Source organism: Garra rufa, chromosome 25 (assembly GCF_049309525.1).
Source record: "Garra rufa chromosome 25, GarRuf1.0, whole genome shotgun sequence".
Classification (NCBI taxonomy): domain Eukaryota; kingdom Metazoa; phylum Chordata; class Actinopteri; order Cypriniformes; family Cyprinidae; genus Garra; species Garra rufa.
The window spans coordinates 11,565,382-11,581,749 of NC_133385.1; the positions used below are offsets into that span (position 1 = coordinate 11,565,382).

The following is a 16,368-nucleotide window of genomic DNA, read 5'->3' on the forward strand; positions in this document are numbered from 1 at the left end:
CAAACACTACACAATGTTTCTGTGTAGTTCAAGGAAGACAATATAAGCCTGGTTTGTAACTATACATTGAACTGTTAAACCATATATGTTTTATACAGTTGTCTGATATTTTCCAGGAGTTTGTCACTGAAGTGTTCTGATTACTTTCTTATTTATAGGAGAGTCAATATTGGATAAGAAGCAGATGGGATCAGGGATTTGTCTGACCATGATCTGTTCCTTAACCTGTGCAATTCAGAACAGCACAGTGCCATGTCCACCACCCATAATACCTACACCTCATCCACAATATGACTGTCCTAAATGGAACAAAACTGTAAAATATACATTTAATATATATATATATATATATATATATATATTTTTTTTTTTTTTTACAGTTTTTGATGTTTTTCATTAAAATTTTTAAATAGCCAAAGGAAACCACAAATAAATACTGTTCAGTTTACCTTCGCATGATCTTACTAATTCTAATATTGTTTGCAATGTTTCCAGACCAATGAGACCTTCAGGCTATCTGACTGCACTATGGCAAAATGCCTAAAGGGTGACATCATTGAGATTGTTCCATTGCAATGTCCACCACTGCAGAACATCACCTGTAAAAATCACCGGCCAACAGTGCTGGTCAAGGATGAGCGCCAGTGCTGCCAGCAATATGCATGTGATTGTAAGTAGACTGTCAATCTCAAGCTACTCAAGAGTAGCTCATGAGTAACTGAAATTTATATTAATGTCTTTCTTGATTTATTATTCATGTAGCAGTTTTATTACACCAAATTACACTTCACCTCAAATAATAGTTTTCCAAAGATTTTTTTTTGTCATTTTATGTAGTTTTTTTCACCCTGATGTAAGTTCAAGTGTTCGTTTTTTAAATAAGTTTGGTTTTAGTTAGTTATGTGATGCTAAAAAAACGGGACCGTGATGTCATGATTGACAGCTGAGATTGACAGATTCTCTGAGTTCACTGAGGCACTAACTGACTTTTTTGGGATCTTCAGGAGAAGATTTTATTTACCTTATTTTAACACAAGCCTCTGGTACAACAATAAGCATGCTTTTAAAAGTGAATGACACTGAGGTACATTTTGAGGTCAAAATGAGCTGCAGTTTCACTATTATGTCAAAGACTGAATATGCTAAGTTAGGGGGTGTGGGCAAACTCCCCGAGCTGAAGGATTGTTCTCTTAACCTGAAAACCTATATGGGTGAGTGAGTAAAAATACTAGGGGCCACAGGTGAAATTTGTTCAGCATGGTAATCAGGTTAGACCAAACCATCTAGACTGGGGATGAATTAAAGAGCTAGACATATGCTGGAGTGTGGTAAAACTAGTAAACACAGAATTGATGACACTTCAGGAGGTGTTGACCAGATATGAAGCTGTGTTTAAAAGGGGCTTAGGGATATGGACATGTCCCCCAGCTTGAATTTAGGTCTTCAAGGATGCTGTTCCAAGGTACTATAAGCACAGACTGGTAAACTATAAAAAATGACCCTGAATTTAGCGGTAAAAGACGGTAAAAATGCTGCAGTAAAAACCTGTTAAATGATTAACAGTAAATTACCCTACTATATATGGTGAAAAACTGTATTGGACAATACATGTAAATTTGACTGTTAATAGCGACAAAATAGCGACAGTAGCTTACATCAACTACCAGGACAGTGTACACTCCCGTCGCATGTCGCAACTCTCCCGCCATCTTCTCCTCTGGAGTCAGACGCGGCTCAAATCGCCTACCATCTCCTCCTCTGGAGTCAGATGTGGCTCAAATTGTTGCTTGCCGTTCACATTCCAGGAAAGCTAAATTGGCTGCCGACACACTCTCATGACAGCTCACCCTTCCTAGGGAACGGAGACTTTACCCCTAGGCGCTCCAGCTCATCTGGAGTTGATTCTGGGAAGCTCAGATGGACTCTCAGAGATGCTCGGCCGGTGTGGTGCTTTCCTTTCTGCAAGAAAAGTTGGACCGGAGGCTGTCCGACTCCACTTTGAGGGTGTACGTTGTGTACAGTTATGTGCCCAAGGTTCCCACCACTCCTTTTCGATATCAGGTGGTGAACCTGCAAACACTGCCTCTGGACGAGACAGATCCGGCCTTGGTGTTGCTGTGTCCTGTTTGCACCTTGCGCATTACATGAAATGCTCAGAGCAGCTCTTTGTCTGCTTGGAGGTCAGCAAAAGGGTAATGCCTCCAAACAGAGACATACCTGGGACATACCTATCCCAAGGTGAGCCGTGCCCCCTGGTAGTAAGGGCTCACTCCACTCGGATTTTCCTTGTACTTAGGTGTGTTGGGTAACATCGGGTAAATTGTTTGCTTGGTGTCAGCTTGCAGCGCCATTCCCTAGATGCGTGCACTTGCTCCCAACTCTTCCTCCTCTGGGAACTCTGGGTCCTCCGTTGCCCGGCAGTTTCAGAGTAGTCTTTTACTATGTCCAGTATGGGCTTCCTTCTCCCCCTCTGGACTTGGCACTGATATCTCTGGATTCCCCATGGTTTATTCCCACCATCTCCCCCCTTTTTCCTTAGTTTTTCACATGGCCTTGCATTCAGTCATACCTGTCAGGATTTGCAACCTCAGTTACATAATGTAACTAAGGTTGTGGCGTTTTTCGTAGGGACCCTATGATGTCAGTTCGCGTAACATTGAACGTGGCTGACTAAAATGGAACATCTCGGTAAAGTTTGTAAAGTTTTTTTTACTGTAAATTTTACAGAATCTTTTTGTACCTTGGTGTACCTTAGACTCTAAAAAAGAAAGTGAAAGTGGATTTAGGGCAGTTACTCAATGACAAGATTTTGGGACCCTGGGGTCCAATATACCTCAATGACATTCTCATAATGGGCAGAAACGTTCAAGATTGTTTGCACACAGTGAGTGAGGTTCTGAAGTGGCTGAAAGAAGGCAGACTGAGGCTAAAAAGGCAAAAGTATGCGTTCATGCAGCGAGAGGCAGAGTTTTTGGGCCATAGAGTGGACTCTACAGGTCTTTGTCCACTTCCAAACAAGGTGAAAGCTCTGCAAAAAGCACCATCTTCTTAAAAATGTCACTGAATTGAAAGATTATATCTGGGACTGCTTAACTACTACCACAGGTTCCTGCCAAACTTGTCAACCTTGCTTACATAACCTTTTGAGAAAAAGCATATGACGGCATTAGAGTAGTAAACAACGTGAGGCGTTTGAGAAATCAAAACAACTCATTCAGTCTCCTGAGGTGCTTGTTCATTATGATACTCGAAAAGACGTCATCTTGGCTTGTAATGCATTTCCCTACAGGGTGGGAATGGTTTTATCACATCGAATGGGGGATGGCAAAGAGAGACCCATCAGTTTCCAGTCCAGAATTCAAAGCGGGGCTCGCGGTTATTTTTGGAATTCAGCGTTTCACAAGTATCTGTATGGTATGAAGTTTACAATTTGCACATATCACAAACCACTGTTATCCCTCTTTGGTAAAGGAAGGCTGTTCCACAATTTGTGTCACTGCAAATTCAAAGGTAGGCCGTTATGATGCAGGCTTATGAATACTCAATAGTCTATTAGCCAGGAAAGGAGCATACAAACGCTGATTCTTTGAGGTGGTGTCCTGTTCCTGACATGGCCTTAGAAACAGGTTCAGAAGACCAAATATTAATGATGGATGACATTCCTTTGGCATCAGCCGAGAAGGTTCTCACCTGGACTGGAAAAGACCCCATTTTGGCACTGGTACGACAGGTGGTGCTGACAGAATTGAGTGTTGAAGATGGGTGTGTCTTGTGGGGTTCTCGGGTCATCATACCTCCACAGGGTCGCAAGGATGTCTTACAGCAGTTACATCAATGCCATCCTGACATTTCTTACGTGAAAGTGCTGGTGAAGAGTTAATTTTGGTGGCCAAAGCTGGATGAAGACATTGTGGCTTTGGCAAAGAGCTGTTTATCATGGAACACAGGAAAACTCCAGCCACAACACCACTGGGACCACAGCACCATGGGAGTGGTCCGAGAAACCCTGGGAAAGGGTACACATAGATTAGGCAGGTCCGTTCCTTGGTCACATCACTGATGCTCACTCGAAGTGGATGGATTTGTTTCCTGTTCCCACTGCATCATTGGGAACTACTAATGATTGCCTAAGGAAGAGGTCAGCAATCATGGTCTACCTGAGATGTGCGTTTTTTGGATAATGCTGCCTATTTTGTACACAATGTGCACAAGATTATCTCTCATGAGGTGGAAAGTTCAGAGTCAAAAGAGAATGTATGGGGGTTATTTTCCTTAGATACCTCAGTATCAGGGTTGCCAGGTTTTCCAAACAAAACCTGTCCAATTGCTACTCAAAACTAGCCCAAAAGAAGCCCGATCTGTTTAAAATCATCTGACTACTATGCATAAGAAATGCACGTTTATGAATTACACAGACGGGGAGAACAGTGGTCTGCAGAAAGATAAGTAAATAATTAGAGAATTTTATTACTGAATGTTAAGTTATTCTAACCTATCCAGTATGCATAGACAACTGGGCAAAAATAATTATTAAAAAAAAAATCAAAGTTATATTTAGCTGATGGTGAACTAGAATGGGATCGGTTAGAGGGTTACTGGAATAATTTGTAAAAAGAATCAACAAAATTTAGTGCTTAGTACAATGCCCTTTTTTATTGTTTACCCTCTCCTGATTGTAGGCTTTTGTCAAGGCTGGGGTGACCCGCATTACATCACATTTGATGGACTCTCCTACACTTACCAAGGAAACTGCACTTATATATTAATGGAGGAAATTAGGCCTCGCTATCATTTGAAGATTTACATTGAGAATGTCTACTGTGACATTCGTGAGCCTGTATCCTGTCCCAGATCCATTATTGTGTCTTACAACAAACAAGTCATTACACTTAGGAATCACATGTTCATTGGTGGTGCAGATCTAGAGGTGAGACCTACAGTAGGATTGCAAAAAGACTTTCAGTATGTATTTGGTCTGCACTTTATTGTATTATAAATGTCTTGGCTGTCTTTGTAATTGTCTGTTTTTCTATAAGGCTCTGAAGCACAACGTTAAGCTATCACTGCCATATGCTCAAAATGGTCTGAGAGTCATAAGCTCATTTCTATACTTGATCCTGGAGATTCCACAGCTAAATGTTGTTGTAACATTTGGAATCACTGGCTTTACCATCAATATGCCATTCCAGCATTTTGGAAAAAACACACAAGGTCACTGTGGTAAGTCAGCACATTAGAATAAATAAATAATTCCTAGAGTTGAACTAGTTTGAATGATTTAAAAAAAATTATGTTTGTCAAAACAATTTATGGATATATATGATGCAAAATTTTAAAAAGGCAAGCTGTTGTTGTTTGAAAGAATTTGTTTTTGTGAATCATTAATCTGAATTATTCCAAATAATTCTTGTGAAGGAACATGCAACAACAACCAGGCTGATGACTGCATGATCCCTGGAGGGATATTGGTCAATGACTGTGCAGTGATGGCAGATTACTGGCCAGCCAGTGGTGTGGGTGGCAATAATTGCACTAGACCAACTGCATTACCTACGAAAATACCTACACCCAAACCCACAGGGACATCACACCCAGCCCTTCCTGACTGCTACCTTTTAAAGAGCGAGTGAGTTCATTCTATGAGGTGTAATTAAAGGTAAAGGGGTCATCAGGTGCCACATGCACTTTTACAAGCTGTTTGAACTGAAATGTGTGTTAGGAGTGTGTGTACACAACCCCCCTAGAATGACAAAGATCTGCCCAGTAGTTTCTTTTAATATAGTCAAATAATTTTCCCCTTCTCATATCAAGCAATTCTCAGATGCCTTATGTGTGCCGTCACACCGACAGAGGCCGCTCCCACGACAGATGATAGACAGTAATGTTTTAGCATAGTCCTGCCTTGAGTGAGAAGTAAACTGTCAGCCATTGTTTTGACGCTGGAGCAGAATGTTGCCTAAGCGAGTGTGGAGTACAGTTGATGGGTGTAACAGCGAACACAGCAGTCATTTACTACCGACATCTGAGCCGCTGAGGACACAGTGGCTGAATTTTATTTTTGAAGGGAATGTGGCCACCGATCTACCTAAATAGGTTAATGTTTCCGCAAATTAATTTTCACAATATGAAAAATTTTATCCGATATCGATAGCCGATAATTAAGTCTTTCTTGTAATTATAAAGATCAGTGGTTGCGACACGCTTTGATCTCGCCGTCGCGCAGTCATGTGGTTCATGGATCTCTCAATAGTTCCAAACAACTCCGCGGCTGTCAATGTGTTTGAATGGGTTTATGTAGGATAGACAGCAGTTTACTATATTTACAGCAATTTCGAGTAATTATTACCACATAATGTGAACTCTGAATACGCTTTACAATCACATTTTATTCTGGGGAGTGATAAAGAGACATAATTAATATGTTCTCATACTCTTTGGCAGTCAAATGTGACTTAGGTACCTTAAGTGTAACTTTTATTCAATTAAATAATTGTAATATATAGTTCAGTTCTATTTAGTAAATAGAGTTTTTTTGTACTAAATATTATGTGCAATAATGATCCTGACCATTTAAAAGATAATATAGCGATAGCATTGTCCTCCTCTGCCAACGTGAAAAACTTCCAGACCGGCAAAGACGATGATGACGACACAGATGATGACGAATTAAACGCGACAAAGTCCAAACAGTCACTGCAGTTTACAACTGCAGTCACTTGCACTTGGACAGCAGATGAATCTCAGATTAACAAGACTGATTTACCAGCAAGAGTACTTTATCGGATCGGGTTTCATTTATTTATTGGAGCAATAAAAATGACGTTATTTTTACCCTTATTGGTTGATAATTTATCTGTCCGATAAATATCGTGCATCCCCATTATGAAGTCATGTACAGTTATTTTAAATCGTTTTGGATCAGTTATAACTGCATTGAGAATGGTAACTTTAACGCAATACCTGCAAAACAGTGTTTACAGCCAGAAACTGCATACGAGTAAAGTCCATAACACTCACATTTATGTATTTCAATATTACGACGGGGTAAGTTATGTTAATCTATCACTTATTTGCTCTTGTTCAGTAAACTATACCTCAGTAAACACATCGCGTTGGTATCTCTCTCAGTATGCTATCCTGCCAGTACATACAGAGATATATCAAAGTGACATTAAGTTTACTAACCATTCAGAAACGCCTTGTTTAAGCAATAATTACCGAACTTCTTCGTGGGTGTCATCTTGTTCCGGTGTTGTGCCCATTTTCGACCCCTTCCAAATTATTACCCCCTCTCGTTGAAATCGCTACCTGATTGCCTAATCCTAACTCCACACCTAATCCTAACCCCTCCCCCACACCTAACCCTAAACCTACCAACACTAGGGGGGTATAGTAATCTGGCGGGGGTCAGGATTTGAAAACACATCTGTGCAACTATATCAGTTTGAACCGGAGTTGGACCCGGTTCCAACTCCGGTTCAAACTGGTATAGTTGCACAGATGTGTTTTCAAAGCCTCACGCGATCATTATTTCCCCAAATAATACCCGAAACTGTTGTCTAGGCAACACCCCATGTGCGTTGTAATGACACGCCCCACAGAACTGAGGGGCGGGGTGAGCAGAGGTTCATATCATTTAAAGGGCCATGTACTGATATCGCTTGCTGAGAACAAAGCCATTTTTTACCAGGTAAAATTAGTGTTTTTTTTTTACACTACCATTGAGAATTTTTTTATCAAAGTATATTACAAACTTTTCATTAGGACCCTAAAGCATCATATTAACTTGTGGAAAATGGGAATCCGATGACCCTTTTAATTAAACTTTGTGCTATTGCTTTTTTTGCCCTTTCAATCATCTGTTCTTTATTTTTAACATTCTCAGGGTGTTCAAAGCATGCCACTCCCATATCCCGCCTGAAAACTTCTTCTTAGCCTGCCAGTATGACAGCTCTCATATGAGCAATGCATCTCAAATGGTGTGTGCCAGTTTGCAGAGTTATGCAAGCGCTTGCTTGCAGGTCAGCATCTGCATACACTGGAGGAACTACACTGAGCTTTGCAGTAAGTTCATTAATAAAATAGATTGATTTAAAGACCCCCTGTGGTAACAATCAAGTTTATAACATTGTTTACATGTCTATGTGTTTTTTTATTATATTCTTAGAGATAAACCATATACCAATTCAACATTACTGCTGAGCATTTTCTCAATAAAACTAAGTTGTACCAAAGACAAACCTTTCTACCATCACAAACCTGTAACCTGTTCTGTTAACTTGTTAGATAATGCTTTCCATATCTGGCCAAAGGTTTTTACAATGTTAAACATCGTAGCCAGGCAATTGCGAATCAGAGTTTAACTTAAAACGCTGGAGTTTTTGTTTAGTGCTGAGTTCTGCACATTAGCAAATCCTCTCATTATAGCAAAACAAAGTGTTGACAAAGTGCAAATAAGAGATTCATTATGCAGTATAGAGCTTCACAGATACTAACCAAACTTTGCGATGTTGCAATGAACTAAGACAAATAACAGCTTTATAGTTTGTAGGCTGCAGTCCATTAACTTGCGGATTTATCTTAAAACTGCAAGAAATATAACGATAACCAAAATTGCTGCTTACCATTGTGTTTACAGCTTCAGCTAACTAAATGAAAGTGGAGCAAGTCTGAGCTGTAGACTAGCTACTTAGCATATTGATAAGTTTGCGTACAGCATATTGATAAGTTGCGTAAGGGTGTAGAGCAGGGATCTCCAACCCCACTCCTGGAGAGCTACCTTCCTGCAGACTTCAGTTCCTACTCTGCTCCAACACACCTGCTTATAATTTTCAAGTAGCCCTGAATATCTTGATTAGGTGGTTCAGATATGTTTGACTGGTTTGGAGCAGAATTCTCAAACTCTGCAGGGCAGTAGCTCTCCAGGAGCAGGGATGGAGACCACTGGTGTAGTTATATTCAGGATATGTTTAGACATGAAGAAATTATTTATGTCATTATGATTATCCAAGAAGAGTTATAATGGAAACATTAGTGACTGCAGGGGGACTTTAATGCATATATTAGAAAATTAAAATAAAATTGAACATGTTTTCATAGAAGACTAACTTTTCAAGTGGAATAATTGTAAGTCACTTTGGATAAAAGTGTCTGCTAAGTGAATAAATGTAAATAAATGTAAATGTAATATTCTGTAGGAGGTATAGAGATTTTAATTAACAGAACTTGTTAATGTTTCTTCCTCAGACATTAAATGTCCAGAAGACAAAATCTTCCTGCCTTGTGGTCCATCTGAACCACCGACATGTAGAGACAGGTATGTCCTTTTGTCCTGTAATGATTTAGACAACCTGTGTCCACTAGGGGTGGCACGGTTCACAAAACCCACGGTTCGGTTCGTATTGCGGTTTTAGGGTCACGGTTTTCGGTTCTGTACGGTTCTTGTTTTTATTTTTCATTTTAATCTTTAACACTCCAGAAGTTTTCTTTGGCATATGAAATGTAGCTTGATTATCCACAATTAAGGATACATTATTAAAAAAAAAAGTTATATCATGTAATCATGCACAAACTGAACTGGACTTGACATTTTTGAGACCATCTCTGAGGAACGCTAGGGGAGATTTGATACAGCAAGAGAGAAGACATTGATAACATGCTTTTCATTTATTTGGCAAAAACAGGACAATGTGTATCTCTACAGGAATTTGCGTGCCTTTTTTAGCACATAAAGACTGAACTGAAGAATTAACTTGCATGTCTACCAACACACTGGCGTGATGTCTTCCCAGATGAACTGACAAATAAAGATGAAATCCAAAATGTTCCCACACACCTGACCTGGCTAAGGGGCCGTTCACATGAAGCCTCTTTTGTGCACTCAAGTTTGTTATTTCAAATGTAGACGCGTGGTATGCGCGCTCGTAATGGAAGCGACGCGGTGCGGCACGCTCGTTTTTTCCAGGCGCGTACATGCCGCATCGAGATAAAAACATCTCAACTTTTCAAAATTCCGCAAGCTCACCGCAGACCATGTGACATGAACCAACCAATCAGCTTCATCCTTTCCTTTAATAAAATTGAAAGCACAGCCAAGTTGGATGAACAGCGTATCATATCTGGCGCATCTTCCAACTCCGGGCAGCCTTACCTATCTCTCACACTTGCCATTTCTACACGTGACGTAACCTGCAGCACTCCACTTTTACTGTGTGTATGTCTACACACACCTCTTATTTCGTGCAAAAAGGACACTCACGAGGCTACATTGCGCATGCGTTGAACCGTTGAACCGTGCGGTGCACACACGCACCGAACCGAGACGAGCGAACCGAACGGTTCGGTTGTTTTTCATGTACCGTGCCACCCCTAGTGTCCACATCTGTTTTTTGAGAGCCACTGTCCTGCAGAGTTTTGTAACGGAACGATAGAGACTTAAGCGGGCGGATCCATACACAAAGCTTTATTTATAAACATGCTCAAAAAAGGCAGGGTCGAACAATGGCAAATAGGTATATGAGGGCAAGAGTAGTCTAACAAGCAAGCGAGGGTCGGTCAATGTAATCCAGGGGGCGAGGCAAATGGGTAATCCAAACAGACAAACTATTGTTCAGACGTGGGGCAACCAGAGTCTAAAAGAGCAAGACAAAGAGTAATCCAAAACAGGCAAGAGATCCAGGGCAGACTAGAAACTAGATTTAACTAGACTCAGGAAATACTTGGTAGGGCTCCGTAGATGTGGCTAACACAAGGAAAGTGTATTGGTGATTGGGTGCAGCTGTGTGTAATCAGTGCAGTGGATGGTGACATGCAAAAGTCTTTGTAGTGTGAGAATCAATATAATGACAGTGCGATGATCTGGTGTTGAGCAGACGGAAAGCCACAGGCCGGATTTGTAACAAGTTTAGCTCCAGTCCGAATTAAATACACCTGAAAGCCTTAAGATTCACTAGAAACTTCCATGCAAGAGTGTTTAAGCAGGTTAGAGTTACTTTCTGCAGGAGCAGTATTGGCAGGGGTGCCACTCGCAATTTTGGGCCCTATGACAAAATATGAGGTTTCCCCGCCCCCCCTACCACACCAAAGCAAATCTCTGGGGGCCCCTAAAGGGCATGGGCCGTTGGAATTGTCCTAACTTCCCCCCCTTAGCGGCGCCCCTGAGTATTGGACACCCCTGACTTAGACAGTTGTGGAAATTCAGTTGTTTTTATGTGACAAATGAACATGAAGGTTGCGTTATTGTGAAAACCTGTTATTAAGCAAGCCTTTTTAAAAGCCAAATCTGTCTATTGAAATTAACATTTTAACAGTATGTATACATGTATGTATACAGTTTGTTCCTGATTTGTTCTATAAATGGGGATGCTATTGAAATTCCAATAGATATGATTTAGACTAGTCCATTGTATTTATTATTTAATTCCCTTTCAAATTAATTTAATTTTCTTTTGATGAAGATGCAAGGTCATGTAATATCAACCTGATAAAAAGAAAGAAAATACAAAAACGAAATTAAAATAAAAAAGAGTATTTAAGTAATGTTAATTTCACTGTGATATTAACAGTGCTTGTAGTAGGCTGTAAATCATCTTTGTATTCCAGGCCTACAGAGGGCATCATTATAGTGCCAACAGAAGGCTGCTTCTGTCCTAAAAACACAACACTTTTCAGCAAAGAGTCAGGATTATGTGTGCCAAAATGTGGTAAGAAGCCATTACTGTGTGCGTTTGAGTCTTGGTCTAACTTTCTGTACCTCTCCAAATCAATAGATATATAGACAGATAGATAGACTATAGCCATTTTTGAGAAATATTCAGATTTTGGTCTTTTCTAATAGGATGCGTAGACCCCTCTGGGACCCCACGTGAGGTACGGCAAGGCTTAAGCTGTTTATTTAATAGCCAATTGTTAAAGAAGCATCCCAGTGCTCTTATGCAATGTTTTGTTTGTTTGTTTCTGTTGTAGTTTAATGAGCATTTTAAGTACAGCTGTGAGGACTGTGTCTGTGATATGTCCAGCCAATCAGTGATTTGTAAACACCAAAAGTGTCCAGATGTGAATCCTGAGAGCTGCACTGAGCCTGGCTTCATGCTGTTCAATGTCACCGATCCCTCAGACCCATGCTGCAGCAAACAAGTTTGCAGTAAGATCAATTTGTAGTTGTTCATTTGCAGTTTGCTTCGTTTTGCATTGTAATTTCCATAAAATTAATAATTTCCTCTCTTGTCACTGTTCTACGATGTAGATTGTAATGCCAGCACGTGCCCACATTTGAATAAAAATTGTGCAGTCGGATATGTGCCAGTCATGCAAGTGCCTGATGGAAAATGCTGTCCAGAAATCAAATGTGGTATTGCTATTAGTCTTAAAAACTTGGATAAGGTTGCATTTGTCACATTTGTCAAATGCTGCTTTTTTATGGTTTAATGTGCATGTGTTGCTTTTACAGAGCCGAAAAAAGTATGTGTCTACAATAACTCTGAGTATGAGGTAATAAACACATGGATTTTTCATATGTTATTGATGAATCAAGAGTCAATCTTGATGTGATTTGAAATTACCTTTGATCTGCATTCAAAATATATTTAATATTTGTTAAAGTACAACCTATTGTTTAATTAAAAAAAATTATACAAATATCTGGCAAACATACAATATCTGTTATCTGCTGTTTAATCATGAACAATGCATGTTGTGTTCACTTTCTTCTCTATTTGCTTCTTTCTAGCCGGGGGCTAACATTTCTGCAGAGTCTTGTGTCAAATGTAACTGTCAAATGGATAAAGACCCACAGACTGAATTACATAGTTTCAGTTGTTCTCCTATAATCTGTCCTGAGATCCCCTCTTGCTCTCCGGTAAGTTTAGGCTTTTCCTGCTGAAAACAGTAAATGAGGAGTAGACTTAATATAAATTATTTTTTTTACTTCAAGGGGTTTAAATATGAGAAAAAGGAAGGAGAGTGCTGTGGATCATGTACACAAGATTCCTGTATTTATGTTGCACCAGACAACACCACACACACTCTTAAGGTACATTAGAAAATGTTCTTAAACTTTGCTACATTCTTTCAGTTCAACAGACAAATAATCTGCTCTGAATTAATTCTCATGTGTCTGTATGTCTGTCTGTCTGTCTTGTGTCAGGTTGGAGAAGTCCACCATTACACATGTGAAACTGTTACCTGCCGTCAAATTAATGGGTCATTTGAGACTGAGAAGACCAAAATAGAATGTCCTTATAGTTCATATAATTGTGAGCTTGTAAGTATTTTCTCTATATCTTCTCTTGCTCTGGATATATTTTGGCTGTTGCTGTTTCTAATTTGTTACACATTTTTCCCGCTGTTAATGAAGCTTTTACAGCCCCAGTAGGGCACTGCATTCTTTCTACCAGCATTAATTTTTTTGTTAAGTTTGTAGTTTGAGTCATAGTTTTATGTTTGATAAAACATTTTTTTAAATGGAATCATATTCATTAATTGTAATCAATTAATTTTCACTAAAGTGATATCATTAAACTCTTTTTATTCACATTTTGAATTCATTGCGTTTATTGGCGACAGTCTCGTGTCTCTGCATGTCTTTACCTGTATTTCCTGCACACAACAACAAACACATTGCAAAATGTTTTATCTGAATAATGGTCTAAGGATTCTTAAGAAGAGTTTTTACTGTGTCTTTTTAATGTGTCAGTCGAAAAGTTTCACAATACAGTATCAACCTCATTGGAGAGTTAGCAGTTTGAATCAAAACTACTGATTCAAAGAATCATTTAAACCTTTATTTAGCTCACAGCTGACTCCACCATTAAACTGTGAGTCTGTTTTTGGTTAAGTCTGATTGAAAATGAACTAGGAACAATTACAGTAATGTATATTTTAAGTTCATGGACTTGAACTTGAGTGTTTTAAGTTACTGGATACTCATATGATAATCTAAAATTTTCTATATAAAAGTATATAATTCCTGTATTATTAAAACTACTGCATCAACTTGTTTCTGCCAAAGGGGTTTGCATTTATGAAAAAAGATGGAGAGTGCTGTGAAACATGTACACCAGTGGCCTGTATTTATGTTGCACCCGACAACACCAGACATGTTCTGAAGGTAAATTTGAAAACATATTTAGACTCTTCTATATTCTTTAAGTTCATCAGACAAAGAATCTGCTCCAAATTAATCCTCATGTGTTTATCTCTTTGCAGGACGGAGAGGAGTACAAGTACAAATGTGAAACAGCTACCTGCCATCAAACCAATGGCTCATTTGTGATTGAGAAGAACACCACAAAATGTCCTTACTTGAGTTCACAAGACTGTGGGCCTGTAAGTAGAATCTCTGCTTCAACTCAACATGCCACACTTGTTCAGTTAGTATTTTAAATTGCTGTTTTTTCTGAGATATTACACTCTTTGTTTACTGATTTTACACATTTCTTCAATCATTGATGATTTTTATACAGCACCAATGCTAGTGAAATTGTATCTTTGTTGAGCAGTTGCATTGTGGCACACTGTCCAATAACATTCATCCAGCCTCCAGCTGACTGATAAAATGATAAAATTATCTTTTACTTCAAGGGGTTTGAATATGTGAAACAAGAAGGAGAGTGCTGTGGATCATGTAGACAAGGGATTTGTATTTATAATGCACCAGACAACACCACACACACTCCCAAGGTACATTTGAAAACACTCTCAATTTATTTCATTCTTTCAGTTTGTCAGACAAACAATCTGTTCTATAGTCCTCATGGAGTCTGTCTGTATTTTGTTAGCATGGAGAAGTCATCCAGTACAAATGTGAAACTGTTACCTGTCATCAAATTAATGGCTCGTTTGTGACAATGAAGACCAAAATAGATTGTCCTTACTTGAGTTCACATGACTGTGGGCCTGTAAGTAGAATCTCTAGTCTCAACACCACACATCAAATGTACAGAAAAAAATATTATATGCAAGAACCTCTAAGTGTCATTTAATATTTTCTTCTCAAATAAGCATTTTTATCAGGCTTCCATGTGTAGGTTCAGTAATTTGTAAATAACTGAACATAAACATGGGAGCCTGAGAAAACTGCTAATTTTAGAAAAAAAATCCAGACGGCACTTGGAGCCTGTTGTATCTGAACTGTTTACTTATAAATTTTATTTAATTAAAAATATTTATTCAAAGCACTGTGTAAACTTGTTTTTACTCCAAGGGGTCTAAATATGTGAAAAAAGAAGAAGACTGCTGTGGGTCATGTATCCAAGATTCCTGTATTTATGTTGCACCAGACAACACCACACACACACTCAAGGTACATTAGAAAATGTTCTTAAACTTTGCTACATTCTTTCAGTTCATCAGACAAATAATCTGCTCTGAATGAATCATGTCTGTCTGTCTCGTGTCAGGTTGGAGAAGTCCACCATTACACATGTGAAACTGTTACCTGCCGTCAAACTAATGGGTCATTTGAGACTGAGAAGACCAAAATAGAATGTCCTTATAGTTCATATAGTTGTGGACTTGTAAGTATGTTCTCTATATCTTCTCTTGTTCTGGATGTATTTCGGCTGTTGCTTATTTCTAATTTGTTACACATAAGAAGTGCTGCTGACAACGCTACAACGCCACTGCATTGGGGAGTGTCAAATTTAGGGCAGAGCATGCCTCTGAAAAACAATGTTTACACCCTGTTTGCATTTCATCGTCGTCTTTTAACAGCGGTTCGCAAACTAAACACTGCCATGTAATGAAAGCATGCAAAGTGCATTTACTTTTGCACGACTTATTCAGTAAAATGTGATTTCAGCTCAATAATCCAGCAGTTTTCTTTCGGGAACGTTGAGCTGCGTCGTAACGCTTTAATCAGAACGCCTTCAGTGTTTCCACGCTCTGAACACGTGTGTAATCTGTCCAATAGAGAAGCGCGTATGACGCCACGGGTGGGGTGACGTAGAGAACCAGTAAGCTATTAAGCACGTGCGGTCAAAGCGATCGCCAGCTTCTCTCTTTCAGTCGCACTCTGTGTGAATGTTTGTCCGTCAGCACTGCTTTTAAGGGCCAGTTTGCTCTACTTTTATTTGAGATGACTTTGATAGAGAATAAAATGGCTGATAGCACAATTTAAGCGTTTTGTTCCTCCGTGCCCACTTTATATCACGCTGAGGACACACACACGCTGTGTGTTGTTTTCTTGGGGGCGAAGCATGCCCAGTCAGCCTTTGAGGAGGCTGATTGTGTGCATTGTTTGCGGTCCTCGTACCGCAACGAGCAGAAGCGGAAGTGTCCTATCCCGCCATGGGTCCTACGTACTGTAGACAAAAGGTTTAAAAAGGGAATCAGTTTGGCGTTCTTTCGCCATCCTTTTAAGGGACTCTT

At 39.4% G+C, this 16,368-nt stretch overlaps 1 protein-coding gene across 1 annotated transcript; it reads left to right on the top strand.

Annotated features, from left to right (window-relative positions):
* The first annotated feature begins 20 nt into the window (after window positions 1-20).
* LOC141301331 (intestinal mucin-like protein) lies at window positions 21-15,946 on the top strand. Its single transcript, XM_073831577.1, has 18 exons — window positions 21-51; window positions 159-316; window positions 496-670; window positions 4,680-4,927; window positions 5,037-5,220; window positions 5,416-5,626; window positions 7,886-8,064; window positions 9,247-9,316; window positions 11,602-11,702; window positions 11,837-11,868; window positions 11,965-12,142; window positions 12,245-12,349; window positions 12,449-12,489; window positions 12,728-12,856; window positions 13,145-13,261; window positions 14,206-14,325; window positions 15,399-15,515; window positions 15,911-15,946. Exons 2-18 carry the CDS (start codon window positions 185-187, stop codon window positions 15,944-15,946), a joined length of 2,175 nt encoding a protein of 724 aa, XP_073687678.1. The 5' UTR covers window positions 21-51; window positions 159-184.
* Window positions 15,947-16,368: the final 422 nt, after the last annotated feature.